The sequence below is a fragment of the Takifugu flavidus genome, chromosome 11 (genome assembly GCF_003711565.1).
Source record: "Takifugu flavidus isolate HTHZ2018 chromosome 11, ASM371156v2, whole genome shotgun sequence".
Classification (NCBI taxonomy): Eukaryota; Metazoa; Chordata; class Actinopteri; order Tetraodontiformes; family Tetraodontidae; genus Takifugu; species Takifugu flavidus.
The window spans coordinates 2,696,646-2,715,675 of record NC_079530.1 but is presented as its reverse complement, the minus strand read 5'-3'; the positions used below and the strand labels follow the sequence as shown (position 1 = coordinate 2,715,675).

Below are 19,030 nucleotides of genomic sequence, written 5' to 3'. Positions count from 1 at the left end.
CACTGAAACCATTGTGGCAATGCAAGAGTCTCTGCTCAACAGGGAGTCACGGATTGGATCAAAGAAATTCAAACTGTCACCAAAACAGCAGGAAATCCCCACACAGCTGCAGAAACAGGCAGCCTGTAACCAGAAGGGCAAAAACAGAACTCATGGTCGGTGACAGATGGAATTTACCCAAATTCAGGCAGAATTTTGTATTTTCCAATTCTGGTGAGCCTGTGCAAATTGTGGCCCCAGTTTCCTGTTCTCATCTTGCAGGAGTGGTCCTCTGCTGCTGTAGAACATCTTTTTCATTCCTTGGTTACAACCAGTCCTTATGCGAGTTACTGTTGCTTGTCTGTTGTTGGGAACCAGTCTGCCCATTCTCTTTTGACCTCTTACATCAACAAGCCATTTTCATCCACACAACTGCTGCTCACTAGATGTTTTCTCTTTTTTGGACCACTGTCTGTAAAGGGTTGTAAACGGTGAATGTGTGAAAATCCCAGCAGATCAGCATGTCAATGAATGTTCTTAGTCATCCAGATCGAAGGGAACTCTTGGCTTAGGAAAAACTCAACTGGACTGAAACAACTTTGAAAAACGAAAAGACATCCAGTTGAATTCTCTTAAGCCAGGCGTAGATCAGCGGTTAATACTCCGATCTGGTCCCAACAACCATGACTTGTTAAAAGTCAAAAGCTTTCATCATGTTGTCTTGACCACATCTACATACTGTAACTAAATGCTATATGTGCCACCAAGTAATTAAAAGGGCATCTCTAATAAAGTACCCAATAATACTCACACACACACACACACACACACACACACACACACACACACACACACAGAGGTTACTAGGTACAAGAAAGTATGTAGGCTTTAGTTTGTTTAAAATTGTTTGTGTCACACATGGTTAGTGGTTAGCACAGACGGACGGCTCAAACTGATAAGGTTGTGGGTGTAATTCTCATGTTTGCTGTCCTCATGCATGTGACGGCTGGTGTGGATGCCTTGGACTTCAGTGAGGTCTTCAATGACCCGGGTACAAGTGAGCCTCAGTGGTCGTAATTATTGGGTCGTAAAAGTCACTATGTGAGTGTAGGCTGAGCTCCCTGAAATATAACATCCAAGTGTAGCTTTAGCCTGACCAGAATCATGGTTCTAATTGTTATTAATACAGTTAATTGTTAGATTTGCTTTAATGCATTGGCAGCTCCAGTTTCAGTGATGAAGAATATTACTGGCTAATGAAACCGAGTGTTCATGCTCGTGACAGAACTGCTGTCGTGTTGTGAACTGATGCAGGCTCCCTCCTAGAGTCTCTGTGTGTGATGAAAACATGCTGCAGAATAAAAAGACAGGATATTGGATAAGAGGTTAAAACAGAGCAGCAATAATATTGTCTTATTAAACCGAAGCTGTGGGGATTTACTTTGAGCCACCTATTAGATAGCGGTTTCATGGAAGCCCAAACAAAAGGTAACGGGCCGGTCATGCTTATAGTAGCTAATGGTAGAGTTAGAAGTAATTAGGGGATTCTTTTTCTACAGGAAATTGTTCCTAAAGACAGGTCATGGATCACCCTGCTCTTCACAAGCAGCTTCAAAAGTCAGAGACTGAACTTTTGCTGCAGCCATTAAAAGGTCAAACTCCCAGATAGATGTCAAGGCAGAAACAAAACCAAGTGTACAGCTGGAGAATGGATCAGCTGTGTAAATTGATTTGGTGGTTTGAATCTATGGCCTAACGATAAAAAAAGAACACGATTGTTTTATATTTTTTGCATGCAAGAATTAGAGGAAGTGGTGATTAACGATTAACTGGAGTATGCAGACAATTAAGCTCATAGGCTCCACAGGTCAATAATTACCTCTCTGTTTAAATTGCTGTGAATTATAAACAGCATTCATGTCGAGGTGGCTAAAGATAGCAGGTTATTGTCATTCCAATGTGCTGAACCTGGAGCCCTCAGACAGTGGGAGCGTAAAATGATGGTCTGCTTCCCTCTAGTGTTTCTGCATCTATAGTGCCGCGCACAGAGCTTAAACTCCACACGCAGCAGGCTAGCAGGAAGATGAAGAACTAATTACTCAGTTCCCTTTTCTTGTGTATGTGGGAGGGCTGCAGATTTCTGTGGGGGTGTGGGGGCCAACATTTGTTTCCAAACCTGGATTTATTCTTAGACAATCTGTCATTTTGATAGTATGTTTTGACTGGCTAATTCGAAATAAAGAAATGTCACATTCACAAGTAAAGCCTGTGAACTTTTTTTAAGCAGAGAGATAGCCCACAAAGCTTTCGGTCTACTTCTCTTTTTCACAGTTTGTGATACCCTATAATTGCATTTTTATTTCATTTACCTGTGATAAATTCAATTAGACATTATGCTTATGGATATGCACCTGTCTATAGCTGACAATTTATATCAGAGTAAAAATTAGTCGGTTCAATCCAACTGTCTCCTGAGGTCAGAGATTAGATTGGGTCCATACAAGGCTAAAATATTTCTTCATTAGTGGCCTCCATTACTCTGAAATGGAAGATGTTTTGTAGAGCATTTCCGCAGGATTTTTTCCATACGGATCAACCGGGGTGAAGGGTCTTTGTAAGAGACGTGACCATGAACCCGGTCGTTCTGGCCCCAGAGGTCCTGGGGGCGGGAGAAGACGATTCAGAAGATCAACAGTGACTGCAGCTCCACCGATCTGAAATTCACCGCATGGGACCCGTCCTGGACGCATCACATTCACGACATTGTGAAGAGGGTTGAACAGCATCTCTACCTCCATTTTAAGATCCTACTCAAGGTACTCAGGAAAAGTGCACCAGAAAAACACCATCAGAACCCCCCTCCTCATCCTGGGGGACATCTACGCCAAATGTCCCATGTTACCGGTGAAGAAGAGTCCCAAACAGCCCTGCCACTGTAGTCACAGATGGATAAAATGCACAATGCAGATTTAAAACAACCAAAACTATATCTACTTTAGACCAAGGAGAAAATAAAGAAGTGACGTAACTGGGGGAATCATTGACAGCTGAGGAGAAGATGGGGGCAAAGGGGCAGAGCAGTCCCAGTCAATAAAAAACTGGTCCCAGCAGCCCCCCCCCCCCCCCCCCCCCAAGAAAAAAAAATCCCTCAGGCTTTAGTGGACCAGCAATAATTTGAGATTTGAAAGATGTTCTATGATGAATCCTGTTTAAAATTTTTAGGCTGTGAAACAAACTTTGTTCAGGAAGTAAAAAAAAAGGGGTATGTGTGATTAACACTGTGTTTTTGATTCAGGACACCAACAGAATATGTTCCGACAAGGCAAATACGTTTTTTTCTTTCATTTTCTGCAATTGAAAGATGGTGCACAACCAGCAAGAGAGGTGTGATCGCAGGCACTACGCATGACTTGACAGCCCTGTCATGACTTTTCTCTTGTCTTTAGCTGTTTCAGGAAGTGAGGCAGAGTCAACAAATTCAGGAAACTAAGGGCTGCTATTAATACCACAGCCCACACTGCTGTAAGGGGTGACAGTCACAGTTCGCTCCACTGAAAAGGGAGCTTAATTCCACCCGAGGGAGACATTTGTGATGATCCTTGTGGGCTGATTCAGTTGTTATTTTAAGGCTTCGCTACCATGGAGGAACCAGTCTCAAATGCATCAGGTAATACAGGTGTTCTTTTGACTGTTTAGTGCTTTTGCAGGTGGTGAGATGATGTTTCTAATTAATTTAAGGGTCATTTGATTTACTCTTTTCTAACATTTGACTGGAAACACAGGTATAGTTTGTCTGGAACCGGCCTGCTTTAACAACTTGTTTCATAAAGAAAGGGGAAGCAAGTACGTTAGCCTTCCTGTCAGTTCACATGTGGTACTCAGTCACTCTAACTACGTTTTAATCATGTGCATTTTCTTAAGACATGGGCTGTTTTGTCATCACTGGGAGTTGAGGTTGAGGTGGAATAGTGGGCATGGACTTCTACTCCAGCTGGTGTTTACAGGGGTGAACTTGACCTGGTTAGACACTGGAATGGCTCAGATAAATTACTGCCACCAGTGTTGACACAGGGCAATGTTTGTACAACTTCTTGCTGGCACGGCGCTGACATATCAAACAAATCGGACATTCATTCCCAAACCGCAGTCACCTTGACACTTCACAGCTGGTATGCTGTGCAATGCGGGAGTCCATTACTGGGCTGTCATTCATTCCACATGGTTAGTCTGGATCAGTGATGCTTTAGAGGAGCTAATGTTTTCAAGCTCTCCGAACCAATTTTCAGCCTGTTTTAAATGCCTGCAGTGTGCACTAATCAAACTAATCACTGTTTTTCAGCTAATTCGGTGGACGAGCTGTTAGTTGTATACACAGCTGATGCTCATGAATGGGCGATATATTTACAGCAGATCTTGAAGTCTACCAGGAAACTCCGCAAGGCATCCGTGGTACTGTACGCCATCAGCCCTGCAGATCAGCTCCATGGGTACAACTTTGAGTATTTCCAGAGCTACAGCTGCATTTTGGTGCTTGTCTCGGGAGAACTGTTGGACGCACTGCAGCTCGATCTGGAGCTTCAGGCAGCTCTGCAGAAGCTCTTCTATCCTCCGCACAGAGTGGTGGCACTGCTGTGTGGTGTTTCCCAGGACGATATGCTGCAGGACGTCTTCCCTGACTGGCCGAGGTGGAGAAAAGTGTCCGCCGAAGACGAACCCACCGTCTACATTTCGGCCACTTTGGAGTCTGTCACGGAAAGTATGCAAAAGTTTCACCGGAGTGGCATCAAGCTACTTCCATTTTCTCTATGTTTTAATGCCAAAGAGGTGCTCAATGTGGTCCACGCACTCTTCCTTCAAAACTCCAGGAAGTCTGTATGATATCTATACTGGCTAAAGAATCTAGTGAATAGTCTGTCCATAAAACATCCTCTACCATCTATCTCACACCAACTGGTGGTGACTGTGCTTTTTCAGCCATTTTCTTTGTAAAAAAGATGGTTTCCGTCATCATCACGTCTTGTCACAGCCATACACAAGATTTATTTTCTATTCATTTTGGTTTCATCAGGTTCAGGAAGGAAGAGATCAGCTAACATAGAATTAGGAATTAGTGAATTAGGATAAACTAGCCTGGTTTATACTGTCAGTTTGCTACTAGAACAATCAACCTTGATGTGTGTGAGTGTATTTACTAGACCTAACACCTCAGAGGCTAATCTTGATTATCAGCATGAAAGTTTGTGTGACATTGTAGGTGCGACACCGCACACTCCACCTTGTGGGGCCAAACCACATGATAAAGGTGCTGCATGCAAGTCTACCTACTGTTGATGTTGTGTTCAAAATGTTCGGATTAAATGATGTAGTAATTGTCCTTTTTAAAAAAAATAATGCTTTCAAAATTCATATAAGCTAAGATAAGCTAAAGTTTTGGCTAAAAGAAAAGAAGTAAAAAAATCTAAACGTTGCAGTAAATGTAAACAGTTTTTGTGAGATATATCCTTTAAACAGCTGTAATATATGAGAAGTAATCAATGAGTGACTTTATAGTTGTTAATTCATTGTTAAATGTTAATTCTTTGACTCAAAGGCAGCCGAGTGCCAACTGAAGTCACGACAGAGGTGAACAACAGTGCGGCCACATCAGACGATGCCCCCGCTGAGGGGAAAGAGAGCGCATCGGAACAGCAACCAGAAAGAATCCAGAAGGATGAAGAACAAATGAGCACAGAGAATTTAACAAAAAAGGAACCAAGCCCAGCTCGCCCAGCCTGCCTCACCATTCAGCCCAACAGACTTCTGTGTGGGGTAAGACTGCGCAAAACATTCAATCAAATGTGGCTAAAACATTTACCTCATCTATTTGTCTTGTTCAGAAAGACTCGTTTCATAGTTAAAATAAGGCAAAGACAGCGCTGTGCAATAGTTTTAGGCAGGTATGCAAATGTGCTGTAAACTAAGAATCTTTTAAAAATCCTAATGAAAATTGTTGCTTTTCATCAATTTTCAAAACACAAAATATGCAAACAAAAGAAAAAAAATCATAATCCAATTAATATTTGGTGCTGCTACCCTTTTTCCTTCAAACCAGCATCAATTCTTATAGGTACACCTGCAAATATTTAGGGATTTTGTAGGGTCTGTGTGTGTGTGTGTGTGTTTTTTTTTTTAAATACAAAAATAATAATCTGATTTTTCTCTTTTCTTAAGGAAGAGCAGCAGCTTTTTATCATTTTTACACATCAGTTCAATCATCAGACCTTAGAGGTGGAGTTTTCATCTAAAAATGGAGAAACAAAAAGAGTTGCAGGGACGCTGGAGAACAAATACACCATTAGTGTTAATGCACCTGGCGAGTATCGATACACTTCCCTAAATGATCGCATGTCATTGACGATACGATATGAGAAATCTAAATGTTCCATATGCTTCATCTCCTGCAGACATGCCTGCTGGGGTTGTTTCCCTCACCATGTACACTGGCCCGTCTAGTGTCAGCCTAGGACCTGTCACATACTACACCATAATGGGAGAAGTCAGTCGGTATCTGGAAAAGGCCGTCGACCCGGTGACCTTCATCTGCCAGGTGGAATTTTGAGGTGCCCAGTCTCATGGGGGTGGTTTGCTCATTTTCAATGCTGAAACATTTTTGCCCTGTCAGGCGTTTAATTTAACATCCAATGCAAGAGAATCCCTGGACAACATGCTGACCGAGTCGCTAAAATCCAGGATGCCCGCGTCCAGCTTTCAGCTGTTTGGAATCAGGCAGATCGAGGAAATCAACATGGATGCCTGTGCGTAAACTTTGGAATTTACAGCGAGAACGCGTCTGAGACGTCATTCAAGTCATTCGCTTTGTTCTGGCTTCAGATCAGCGTGATGAGGAACTTCCCACGCTGCTCCATTTCGCTGCAAAGTACGGTTTGAAGAAGCTGACCACGGTCCTCTTGCAGTGTCCCGGAGCATTGCAGGCCTACAGCGTGATGAACAAGCACGGAGACTACCCCAACACGCTGGCAGAGAAGAGAGGCTTCTCCGACCTCAGACAGTTCATGGATGAATATGTTGTATGTGCCGGCATGATTGCGTCGTCCAGCGGCTGTGGGCGCGCTTCTGACGCCTGATTGTGTTTGAAAAACCAGGAAACTGCAGCCATTCTCAAATCCCACTTTGACGGGGCCATCAACACCGAGAAGGGTGCAGAGGTCTACGAGTTGATGTCGGCCACCTCCGAGGATATCATGATGAAGTACTCGGGTGGCCCTGAGGACATATACGAGTCCATGTTGGGGATTGACCCCGAATGTGCAGAAGATTTATGTAAGATTCATGTAATTCAGGAAACTAAATGTAGCCAGGTCTGATGTTGCGGTAGACATCACATTATGAACACCACTTTCTTTCCAGATGAGGTGATGAGTGCAGTAAATGACAACCCAGAAGAAGCTATGCTGAGGAAGTTCTTTCAAGGTACGCTTGAATAGTGTAGAGTTAGTCTGCCGGTAACGGAACATGTCCCTTTATGACTTCCAGCAAAGCCTCACGGTGATGAAGAGCAGATAGAGAGTGATTCCCTCCAAAGCGAGGTCAAAAAAGAGCAGCAAAGCGAGCTCCACCATGTGTCAGAAGAAGAGGAGGACCCGTACAGTTTGACCCTCGAGGATATTTATGACACGGTGGATGCAAACAACACCTACAGCCCAAACTCCACCATCCTCAACCGAGCTCCAGCCCCCATCCCCAGACCTGAGCAGGGGCCTGAGCCAGAGCAGCCTGTCATTTGTAGAGGTATTTCCCCTCTGTCTGGTGTTTTGGCAGGGAAATATACGCAATAACTCAGAATTCTGACAGTGTTTTCAGATAAAGCCAGGTCCAACGGCAGCCTAGAAACAGAGCAGCAGCCCTGTGCAGGTAAAAGAGGTTCCTGGTTTGGATTTTTTGTGTTGTAAGTGGTGTGAGCTCTGCTGAGGTCACTATCTGGTTGACCCATGGAGACATTAGCTGCAGAACTAAACTAACTGTGGATAGTTGTACACCGATGACCTGATGCTGTCTCGCATATCTTGAGTGGTGCCTTCAATTGGTGGTCGTGGTATAGAAAGGGTTTTTTTCCCCCCAAATATGTATGTTTTATTGACATTAATACAGGTGTGATTACTTCGTCACTACTAAAACGTCTGTTTCCACCTGTCCAGCTCAGCCTGTGGGCCAGCCCCTGTCCCCCGTCTACGACCCCTACGCTGGCATGAAAACGCCCGGGCAGAGGCAGCTCATATCACTGCAGGAGAGAGTGAAAGTGGGAGAAATCACCGTGGACGAAGCTGTCCAAGAGTTCAAGGCCTGGCAGTTTGACCACAAGCAGAGGGCCTGCTCCATACGATATCAGCATGTATGGAGCAGTCGCACACATGTTACTGTCTGTCGGGTGTGGGGTCCATGGATGTAACGGGTGGGTGGGGTTTGTTTCCTGTTCAGGAAAACCTGAAGCGGCTTAGAGACAGCATCACCAGACGTCATAAAGAGAGGCAGAAGCCGGGGGAGGAGCTGGGTTGGTAGTTTTTGACGTGTTTCTTCTTGTGTAACTGAGAAATCCTGAGTTTGTTCATTTTTTGTTTTCATTCTTATCTATTTTTATCTCCTGAGTGGTTGCAGATTGGTCACTAACTGTCTGATTTGCTTTCTAAAAGATTATGAGATCAGTGCTCCACTGCAAAGAAGCTTATTCTGGGGCTCCAGTGTGACTCAGGAGTGTGCCATCTATGAGCCTTCGCCCAGAGTGACGCACACCCTGCCCCAAGCAGCCCCACAGGTGATCCAGAGAAGCACCTGGAAAACAGGCAGCACATCCAGCACATCCAGTAAGCCTCCTTTCACATCTGGTTCTGGCTCTGCATTCAAAACAAAAGAGACGCAGATTTCTGCTCACAGTTTGGGTCGTTTCATCTCCAACTGGTTTGAATTGCATTTGTTTAATTGGTGCTTTTGCCTGTTCCCTGAGGATCACTTCTGACTGTTTGCTGTCCATCTGTTTAATTCATACGGGCAGTTACAAGCCCTTCATTCCTACTGTTTATGTAACGCTGCACAGGTCTTTTCTTATATGCAGAGCTGGAGAAGGAACATAAACGTTGTATCCTGTCTGGGTTTTTGACATAAAGACAGAGAAAATACTCCAAGTTTCTGGCTCAAGATGATAAATGAGTGTGAATCTGCTCTGAATGATTAAATTAGTCTTTGCTGTCGCTTTGTAGCAATGTTTTATATTTAATCTCTATGGTTAACACCTGCCCTGCATTGCTAAAGGTACACAGAAAGATATTCTGGGCTGTGTGTGATGAAGAGTTCTGACCGCACACACTGGTTTTATTTTGAGGCCGTTCTCTGACTCCTCTCACCAGGCACTGAAAGCAACAGGCTGAGCCTTCACAGCACCTGCAGCTACAGCAGCGGGACCGAACCCGACTTTGAGGTGAGCTGGAAATATCACCTTTAGCGCGCTGCTAAAGATGATAGGTGGTGTTAGCAGAAGGTGTGGCTTTCAGAAGTACAAGCAGACCATCAGTCCATCACAGGAAATAAATAACGACAGACAGACAGACAGACAGACACACACACACACACACACACACACACAGTATTTTCTGTATTTATAATAAGATGACTAGACAGTGTTTGATCAGTTGTTAAACACATTACATTTTTAATAAACCAATTATTCTCTTTGTGGACATGACATTAACAACATTGTAATAAGTAGGTTGAACAATTGGATTAAGTCCATCATTCACCCAATTGTCGGTAATGATATTATAATGGTGAGGTTGGCTTCGGCATGTGTGGCGATAGATCATGCTGTAGGTTACTGATTAATAGGCTATAAAGGTTTACCACAGATGGATGTGTTGTATTGCTAATATTAGTGGTGTTGGTTTTCCAAAGGACATGTCGGAAATTTGTGCTCCGCCACCACGACCTCCTCGCTCATCCGATGCCACAGCCCTCAACTGTCCGCCCAGGATTCCTCCGAGGGTCCCAGAGAGGTCAGACAATGATGGAGTATTGAACAGTGTGAAAAGAAAATAACAAGCTAGGTCGATTCCTTCAGCGTGGATGTCAAGTGTGTGATGCTCGAGATGAGACAGTTCATAGTGACCCACAGCTGGGATATTAGCTTCTTCACTCGTGCATACACTGATGTGGACAGCGGGTGTGTGAGCTATAATTCAATTGTCTTGAGTCCCTCCTGTGAGGGGCCGCAGTATGATCATGAAGCCTTGAGACTGGCTGTAAGCTAAAACAAAAACCTCTTCTCTCTTATCAGTCTGACAGCAGATTAGAAAAAGTAATCAATATTTAGCAGCCATTACTTTCTTTTTACATGTTTTTATCGTAATATGCTAACCAAAATTGAAGCTTGTGTTAGCTTAGCCCTATTTACATCCACTTTAGCTTCAGTCCTGTCGGGATTTTTTTTTGATGAACTTTTTAGCACCTGACTTGCAGCGTTGCTGCATTGTGGTGCCAACAATACTTCAGATGCACCGTCACACATTTAAATGCTGCTCGGTTTTGTTGGCAATTTTACCTCCAACCAACTGCCACCCAGTGTTCATTTGCTCAAGGGAAGTCTTGACTTTTGAAGGACTATTAAAGTCAGGACAATTTGGACTTTAGTATATTTCCTCTGCATCATAAGTAACATCTGCTCTGTAACAGGATCCCAGAGAACAACCTGCATGAGCGCTACATACGCTGCCCAATCCGAGCCATCCCTCAAAGACCCCTGAGTCACTCGGACTCTCCGCCTCCTCTACCTCGCCGCCAGCGGTGACTGAGAAAAATATATGTTATTGCAGGAGTTGATCTTTTATTGCAGGACTGTTTTTTTTATGTCTGTGTGTGGGTACTGCTTTGTGCAACAAAGCAACAATGTGAGCACAAAATGTCTGTTTATGTTCTGTTACAATAAAGAATGAGTTGGACACATCTTTGGAAATAATGGTCATTTATAAAATATAATATTCATATATAAATAGATTTATCTGCTTAATAAAGAGTTGAAGAACAGCAGAGTTACTCATTTAGAGAAGGCTCAGTTACCAACAACAGGGATGAAACGATCCAACACTGATTCCAGTGTTGGCTGCTTAAAAAGCCTTTCAATCACGGTGATCAACCTTCGGTGGAGAAGCAGCTAGCAAGAGCCAGAAAACAGGTCACCAGCATCCCCTAGGGAAAACACACAGCAACAAAACACAGGAGCATGACAGTTACCCACCTCAATAGGTGCGTCCTGGCACCCTACCTGGCTTGTCTGGATGGTCCCGATAAAAATCACTCAGCAGTCATTCAAGGATTTGGCGCTGAGGAACCCATGGCCGTTCTTCGAGACCATATCCCTCCCAGTTAACCAGGAACTAGAGGCCACATCGCCAGACCTCCAAGATTCATAGTAGACAGTGTAGGCTGGGGCACCATCAATCCCAAGGAGGTGGGGGGGGATCTGATTTGGAGCCCGGCTTCAACAAAGACACATGGAAAGTGGGGGGCACCTTGACAGATGAGGGTAGTCCGGCAGAAGGGTTCACAATCCCATCGACCTCAAAAGGCCAAATGAACTTTGGAGCCAACCTCCGAAAGTCCACTTGGAGGGGAAGATCCTTTGATGACAACCAAACCTTCTGACCAAGATGCAGCATGGACCAAATGTTTCTGCAATGCTGCCAGTTAGCTTGTACAGAGGGCACAGCTACCTCATCCTCTTGGACAACAAACAAAGGAGGTTGGTAAGAGAGAAGCCATAAAAGGTAGACATTCCTGTGGAGGCCGAAACAAGAGTTGTGTGCATTCTCCACCCAAGGCAAAAACGAACTCCAGGAGGCAGGGTGACTGGTCGAGACACACCACAACACTCTAAAGGGACTGGTTGGCCCTCTCAGACTGGTCTTTTGACTCGGAGTTGTACCCAGATGATAAACTCATTGTAGCCCCTACAGTCAGGAAGAAGTAAGAACTTTATTGCCAAGTACATTTTTACAGGAATTTGACTTCGTGTTTGTTGCATGCAGAGCAGACAAAATAAGTAAAAATAAAAAGTAAGCATATTTACAATACAATAGGCATATTTAAAATCCAGTATAAGGAAGTGAAAAGTGTCTTGTGCAGGGTGATGGTGGTGCAGTGGAGGAGAGTGTATGATCACTGGTTGCTCAACACCTCCCCTAGGTCATAGTACTCCTAAGGAACTGTTAAAAGATCAGGAACACACAAATGTGACAAAAGAAACATGGAACTCCCATTTCTCAGCTTTCACAACTAGCTGATTCTCTAGTAGCCATTGAAGAACAAGCTGAACATGCTAGATATGCTCCTCCGGGGTCTCGCAAAAAAAAAACAACAAGATGTCAACAAGATACATGACCATTCAGCATATCTTGCAGGATGTTGTTCATCAATCCTTGAAAAACAGTGGGAGCATTTGTTAAACCAAATGGCATCGCCAAATATCGTACTCAAAGTGGGAGTGTTAAAAGTTGTTTTCCACTTATCTCCCTGATGGATCTGCACGAGGTGGCAGGCATTCCATAAGTCGAGCTTCATGAAGAAACAGGCTTTGTGAAGAGGCAATTTCGTTGAGGCCTCAATAGTCGATACAGAGCTGTAAAGACCCATCCTTCTTAACGAAGAAAAACCCCACCCCCACGGGTAAGGAAGAGGGATGGGCTAACCCAGCAGGGAGGGAATCCACTATATACTGCTCCATGGCCTCCTCTCGGATCTGGAGAGATTTTAGAGGCTGCGGGAGTGCAGCGGGGCATCAGGAAGCAGGTCGATTCCCCAGTCATATGGGTGGTGAGGAGGCAAGGAGAGTGATCACTGCTTGCTCAACACCTCCCAAAGGTCATGGTACTCCTCAGGAACTGTTAAAAGATCAGGAACCTCTGAGAGAGAAACTATGGAGGTGGGCTGGGAAGAGAACTGAATGGAGGCAGCTTCAGAGACAGGAAACACTCCAACCAGTTAGCGAGCCCTTAGTCTAGTTAAACTGGGGATTATGTGACCATAGCCAGGGTGATCCAAGAACTCCAAGGGAGGAAGAAGGAATTACCCCAGCTGAATCTGCTCACGGTGGTTCACGGAAAATAATCATTGTGAGAGGTATGGGGGGATAAGGGACTCCAGGTCAGGGGTGGTGTCTCTAGCCGCAAGTTTGTCCCTTAATTGCTCGTTCAGCCCTCTCAGAAATGCTCCCTGGAGTGCAGTGTCGTTTCAACTGCTCTCTGCTGCATAAATACGGAACTGGATCGAATAATCCACAGCCAAAGCTAAACCCTGAGTAAAAACTAAATAGTCTGATTGGCCACTCTGAACCACATGATCGAATACTAGCCTGAGTTCTGTCACAAACATTGTATGAGGAAGACATGGGAGCATGGTGTTCAATAACTACTATTGCCCACTGCCCAGCCCGGCAACAAATGTACCACAAATGCGATCTTTACCTTGTCCGAAGCATAGATTAGAGGTTGATGGTTGAACTCTACCTACCTCACCTGAGTAGCAGCTGGAAATGGGAACGTGAGGCTCGCAGGTTGCACCGGAGACCAACAATGATGCCTGATGTCTGGGGAGCCAAGCTCTCCACCGACGCAGATTTTGACTGAACGAACCGAAGATGCCGGGGTGGCTAGGTGAAGCAAGTCATAAACTTTAGAAGATAGCTCCTGGAGGGAGCTCAAAATGCCCAAAAGGAATTTATCATGCTGGCCAATAAGTGCACCCTGGTAGGCCAAAATATGCTGCAGGGACTCACTGTCTATGGGGTCAATTGAGATTAGATCGTTCTGTTACCATAACTAGAAACGCAAGAACGGAACCCAAGAATGCAGACAGGAAACGAAACTCAACATGAAAGATTTTTTTACAGTGTTTACAAAGGTGTGAACGGTAGTGAACCGTGCGGGAAACCAAATGGCACAAATGGTGCTCCACCACGCAACAGTTAATATAATGCAGAACAGCAGGATTACAAAGTCAGAGACCGCTCAGTTACCAACAACAGGGATGAAACTACCAACACGGATGGCTGGTGTTGGCTGCTTTAAAAGCCTTTCAATCATGCTGATCAGCTGAAGGTGGAGAAGCAGCCAGCATGATCCAGGAAACAGGTCACTGGCACCCCCTAGGGGAAACACACAGCAACAAAAAACAGGCGCATGACAGAAGATAAAGGTAGAATTCAGGAAACAGAAAAACCTAACAAATGACGGTTTGAACCAGAGGCAGAGCACAAAAATATCAACCCATTGGCACAAATTAAAAACATTAAACATTTCTGACTGCATTTTCACCAAACCAATCTTGTGGAAGATTTTCATTGTTCGCTGAACAAAAGGTCCAAACAACTTGAAAAAATATCTACAGAACCAGTTGAGAGGTGAGAACAAACAAAGTACAAACATAAATTGAAAAGAGATACAAAGTGCAGATCTTATTGAACATAAAATCTGAGTATTCTCCTGACTGGTTGCAGAGACTTTAGTGAAATTTGCCTAAAGAAACAGGTGCCAACAATTACAATACAATATCAATAGATTTTAATCGATAGAAAATACAGGGGACATTGTGTATACATATATGATGCATTTTTATACACAAACTCACTATTGAAAGTGACCTAAACCTTAGGGTTTTGTATAAATGTATGCGTTTTGTGCAGTAAAATATTTGGTCGATTGGTGGTGCTAGAGATACATTTTTGTAAATTTAAAGATTTTTTTAAAATAACATTTTAACACGTGCGCTGAAATGTGTTCCGGTCTGATTCGTATTCCAATTATTTTCTTTTTTCTTTTTTTAAAGTTAACAATTTCCCATTTACCGAATGGCTGCGGACAGGATTCATATTTGAGAAGAAAAACTGTCCTGGGGAGAAATTTCTATAAAGTGAGAAACTTTAAGCGTATGTTATATTTATGGACGGGATTTTTCAAAGTTAAACAGCGTCCGCGGTTCCTGAATATAATCAGAGCTGCAATTCCGTATCTATTTTTCAGGCCTTATTTTGAAGGGCAGGTTTCCGGTTTAACTCGGCAATGACGGCGGCTTTGACGCAGCAGTGGTGCGGCTGACGCGCTGACAGGACGCTACTGGAGTGCAGCCGTGGGCGCCCAGAGCTCAGTGAAGTGTGTCTGCTGCAGAGTCCAACACTGGATTACCAGAGCACAGAGGTAAGCGTCTTCCTGCCACGGAGATTCTCCTCTTATTCCACCCGCGCGTTATTGTTTTCACACCGGCGCGCCGCCGGCTGACTTTATAGGATCCTGTTTCAAAGCTTGCGGGCAGACTTAATCAGACATTTGTGGTCAGGAGTGAGCAGCTGTGTTCTTGGGTTTGGGACAGTTGCTGCAGTAGATCCATTCAGGGATGCCGCACTCTGAAGCTTAATTCCCGGGAGGAAACCCTCCGACCACGATCTTATCATTTTATAGCCACCAAAAACCTGCCATATTGTTATTTTCTCGGGGTTTTTTTCTCCGTGTGCAGGTTGCAGTGAACGAACCTTCTTGGTTGTCATTGTGAGTGTGACAGCAAGAGTTAATGGAATGCAAATTATGCGCCATGGAGGCGTGAGGAATAGTTTATTGTGCGGAATTACACGGGCCAGTGTTTGGACACCACCAGACACTCAGGGGAATGTGACTGCTTAATAGACATGGAAGGACATCGGCTTTTTTATTGTCAAAGCACAGAAAATGTTCTGCTGAAAATGTTCTGCAAAAAGTAAATAGAATTATTGACACGGGATCCACATTTCATGTTCTTGCATGACTGGTCTGTCCAAGGTCTGAAAAAACAGCATGCGACCTGAACACATGCAATAATTATACAAACCCACCTGTTTAACTGTTTAACTATTTGCACTACTTGTCCCAGTTGTCATCTGATTAGAAAGACAATTTACCTTTAAAGGAGCTCTTTGCAAACTATATCTGACCCCAAATAAATAAATAATATATGGATAACTAAATGTAAATAATGCACCATACAGCTTTGAGGAGAGCACCAAGCTGCCAGGCGGATTCGAACAGCAAAGTACTTGTTCTAGTGTTTGTTTTTGTGCTGTCGTCCGCTTGTCTTATCACAGGGCGACGCTGGACAGAGATACGGCCTGTTTGCTCAGAAATAACAGGACGCACACTGTTACAGCAGTGGGATGTACTACTGGTCCTGGATTGATCTTAGAAAGAGTCTGTCCCTGAGGAAAATGGCGTTCTTGAACCTCCCCGGAGCGCAGAGCTCGCGTCCCACTCACTTCCTGCTGGCAGGTCAATCAGACGAGTATTGACTGAGTAGTAGCACACGCCTGTTTGAGTATGTGTCAGCAGAGGAGCTGTATATGTTCCCGTGGGTCAGTGGAACAAACGCATCGGTCTTGTGTCCGGTATGCAGCTCAAAGCCAAGCAGCTGCCACCCCAACCTCCTGCACATGTTCTCCAGCAATTACAGCAGGTCAAACAGAGAGGGTGCGCAATAGAACTTCCCAAGAACATCCGAAGTTGTTTTCTTGGTGTTTTTGAACAGTAAATCCAGGTTCGTGGTGTTCCTCTGTAGCTTCGCACTCACGGTTGATAACCTGTGGAGTGTGGACAGGAGCCCTGGAGCGACGCCGCACTTGTTAATATTTTATCACGTATGTTCAGTCGGTGGTTTGGAGTCACGTTACACAGGTCGCCTGGATTTCTGGAGCAAACTGTCAGAAGGACAAATCTGCAAAAGAATTTCAAGGGTTCGCCAAAGCCAGCTTGAATCGAATTTCCAGATATTTTCACGTGTCCACCACAGATTCATATCTTCACTCTCTTCCTTCTGTAATCTCAACCCAACCTCCTGCCGGACGCTTTGCTGAAAACTGTCCAGATAAATGTTTTCATCTATTATTCCACTGACTTTCTTCTATGCGCCAGACAGTAAAAACAAATACTAATCCTATCTAAATGTTAAAAATGTAACAGAGCCCGTCAACTTGAGTTTTGCTTTCACCAGGATCATCCTGGTGCTACTAATGACGGGCGTACAACACCGCTCAGTTGTGGAACTCATGTGCTCTTTAGAAACTTTAACAACCACTATGAAAACCAGTATGAGCGGCGTAGACCAGAGCTCATCATCACTGGTGAGATCCAGCTTAATGCAAACACAAGCGGCGGTAAATAACTGCATCCGTGTTTGTTTACAGTGGAGGCTGATCTGTTTGTGTTGTCTCGGTTACTCAGACTTTGGATACAGCCGCTGCTGCTGGGTAGATTTTTTTGATCAGGCCGGATGTTTCTGCCAGACACCAGGTTTCTGTTTCCACTCCATTAATGTTACAGCAGGTTGCTTAGTAACCCCATTCCTCCTTTTCCTCTCGTGCGCTCTCTCCCCTTCTGCTGCCGTCGGGTGAAGTGTGCAGGGGACTCAAGTGTTGTGTTTTGCCTTTTCAAGGTCCGTGACACAAAGACGCCCCCCCCCCCCCCCCCAACCACCGCTGCCACCATCAGACACATCAACAAGACAGAGAAAGAGGCAATGATGCCTGATGTCTGGGGAGCCAAGCTCTCCACCGACGCAGATTTTGACTGAACGAACCGAAGATGCCGGGGTGGCTAGGTGAAGCAAGTCATAAACTTTAGAAGATAGCTCCTGGAGGGAGCTCAAAATGCCCAAAAGGAATTTATCATGCTGGCCAATAAGTGCACCCTGGTAGGCCAAAATATGCTGCAGGGACTCACTGTCTATGGGGTCAATTGAGGTTAGATCGTTCTGTTACCATAACTAGAAACGCAAGAACGGAACCCAAGAATGCAGACAGGAAACGAAACTCAACATGAAAGATTTTTTTACAGTGTTTACAAAGGTGTGAACGGTAGTGAACCGTGCGGGAAACCAAATGGCACAAATGGTGCTCCACCACGCAACAGTTAATATAATGCAGAACAGCAGGATTACAAAGTCAGAGACCGCTCAGTTACCAACAACAGGGATGAAACTACCAACACGGATGGCTGGTGTTGGCTGCTTTAAAAGCCTTTCAATCATGCTGATCAGCTGAAGGTGGAGAAGCAGCCAGCATGATCCAGGAAACAGGTCACTGGCACCCCCTAGGGGAAACACACAGCAACAAAAAACAGGCGCATGACAGAAGATAAAGGTAGAATTCAGGAAACAGAAAAACCTAACAAATGACGGTTTGAACCAGAGGCAGAGCACAAAAATATCAACCCATTGGCACAAATTAAAAACATTAAACATTTCTGACTGCATTTTCACCAAACCAATCTTGTGGAAGATTTTCATTGTTCGCTGAACAAAAGGTCCAAACAACTTGAAAAAATATCTACAGAACCAGTTGAGAGGTGAGAACAAACAAAGTACAAACATAAATTGAAAAGAGATACAAAGTGCAGATCTTATTGAACATAAAATCTGAGTATTCTCCTGACTGGTTGCAGAGACTTTAGTGAAATTTGCCTAAAGAAACAGGTGCCAACAATTACAATACAATATCAATAGATTTTAATCGATAGAAAATACAGGGGACATTGTGTATACATATATGATGCATTTTTATACACAAACTCACTATTGAAAGTGACCTAAACCTTAGGGTTTTGTATAAATGTATGCGTTTTGTGCAGTAAAATATTTGGTCGATTGGTGGTGCTAGAGATACATTTTTGTAAATTTAAAGATTTTTTTAAAGTAACATTTTAACACGTGCGCTGAAATGTGTTCCGGTCTGATTTGTATTCCAATTATTTTCTTTTTTCTTTTTTTAAAGTTAACAATTTCCCATTTACCGAATGGCTGCGGACAGGATTCATATTTGAGAAGAAAAACTGTCCTGGGGAGAAATTTCTATAAAGTGAGAAACTTTAAGCGTATGTTATATTTATGGACGGGATTTTTCAAAGTTAAACAGCGTCCGCGGTTCCTGAATATAATCAGAGCTGCAATTCCGTATCTATTTTTCAGGCCTTATTTTGAAGGGCAGGTTTCCGGTTTAACT

The 19,030-nt window shown here is 44.0% G+C and overlaps 1 protein-coding gene across 3 annotated transcripts; it reads left to right on the top strand.

The window, feature by feature from the left end:
- Window positions 1-3,395: 3,395 nt before the first annotated feature.
- On the top strand, window positions 3,396-10,965 carry pik3ap1 (phosphoinositide-3-kinase adaptor protein 1). Of its 3 annotated transcripts, none has more exons than XM_057047975.1 (17): window positions 3,396-3,646; window positions 4,319-4,735; window positions 5,570-5,787; window positions 6,190-6,331; window positions 6,423-6,565; window positions 6,641-6,773; window positions 6,850-7,046; window positions 7,122-7,299; window positions 7,387-7,449; window positions 7,513-7,767; window positions 7,831-7,890; window positions 8,175-8,368; window positions 8,455-8,527; window positions 8,667-8,837; window positions 9,378-9,448; window positions 9,919-10,019; window positions 10,696-10,965. In XM_057047975.1, exons 1-17 carry the CDS (start codon window positions 3,619-3,621, stop codon window positions 10,808-10,810), a joined length of 2,559 nt encoding a protein of 852 aa, XP_056903955.1. In that variant the 5' UTR covers window positions 3,396-3,618; the 3' UTR covers window positions 10,811-10,965. The 3 variants fall into 3 exon arrangements, with proteins under 3 accessions (XP_056903955.1, XP_056903956.1, XP_056903958.1); XM_057047978.1 differs by having other exon boundaries at window positions 3,449-3,646; window positions 4,387-4,735; XM_057047976.1 differs by lacking the exon at window positions 7,831-7,890.
- The last annotated feature ends 8,065 nt before the right edge of the window (window positions 10,966-19,030 follow it).